Source organism: Phaethon lepturus, unplaced genomic scaffold (assembly GCF_000687285.1).
Source record: "Phaethon lepturus isolate BGI_N335 unplaced genomic scaffold, ASM68728v1 scaffold35517, whole genome shotgun sequence".
Classification (NCBI taxonomy): domain Eukaryota; kingdom Metazoa; phylum Chordata; class Aves; order Phaethontiformes; family Phaethontidae; genus Phaethon; species Phaethon lepturus.
In genome coordinates this window covers 1692-2329 of record NW_010551740.1, presented here as the reverse complement: position 1 = coordinate 2329, position 638 = coordinate 1692, and the positions used below count along the sequence as shown (strand labels likewise).

General features: G+C 59.2%; 1 protein-coding gene across 1 annotated transcript in view; it reads left to right on the top strand.

The window, feature by feature from the left end:
• Positions 1–638, top strand: part of LOC104623821 (tumor necrosis factor receptor superfamily member 6B-like) — a gene marked incomplete at both ends in the record, with an annotated part of 1062 nt that continues 424 nt past the window's right edge. Inside the window, 2 exons of the mRNA XM_010291014.1 lie at positions 1–33; positions 577–630. Of these exons, the coding sequence (XP_010289316.1) occupies positions 1–33; positions 577–630 (87 nt within the window). The remainder of the gene's footprint in view (positions 34–576; positions 631–638) is intronic.

Genomic DNA, 638 nt, shown 5'->3' with positions numbered 1-638 from the left:
TGCCACACGCCGGGTTCCCGGCACCCATCCAAGGTAATGTGCCGTCTGTCCCTAAGGTTGGGCCCACGTGCTCTGGAAAGGGGGAATCAGCCAAAGTCTGGGATTCTCCGGTCCTACACCGAGCATCCGAAAAAGTTTAGAGCTCCTATGGAGCGTGCGACGCGTTTGCTGGTTTGGAAAACTTCCCTTCTGCTTCCCGATCTGCAGAAGTCTTACCCCAGATGCCGGGAATTGCTTGGGGCGGGAAGAGGAGAAGAACGTGCTGGAGCTGCTTTTAGCGCTGACAGAGGGAAGAGGGGTTGTGAAGGCCACAACGTGGGTTTGAGAAGCATCGTTGGGGAAGGATGCTTTGTCACCTGGGCTGGCAAGCGGAGGGCGATGGGGAGGCACGTGGGGGGCAGCGGCTGGTCCTCAGTACCACCGTTGCTTTACCCCTGGGGCTGGGGGGAGCGTGAGGTGGGAGAATAGGTTCTTGCGCCTACAACGGTAACGAATTCCGTAAGGCAGCAGCCGTGTTTGCTGCCGCTGCCCCGCGAGAGGACGAGCTAAGGGCTCTTTGCGCTGTCTTTGCTGTAGTGGGTGTTTGCCCCTCTCCTCTTCCTCCTGTCTGAGCTCGGCTGCAGCGCCCAACCCACTTA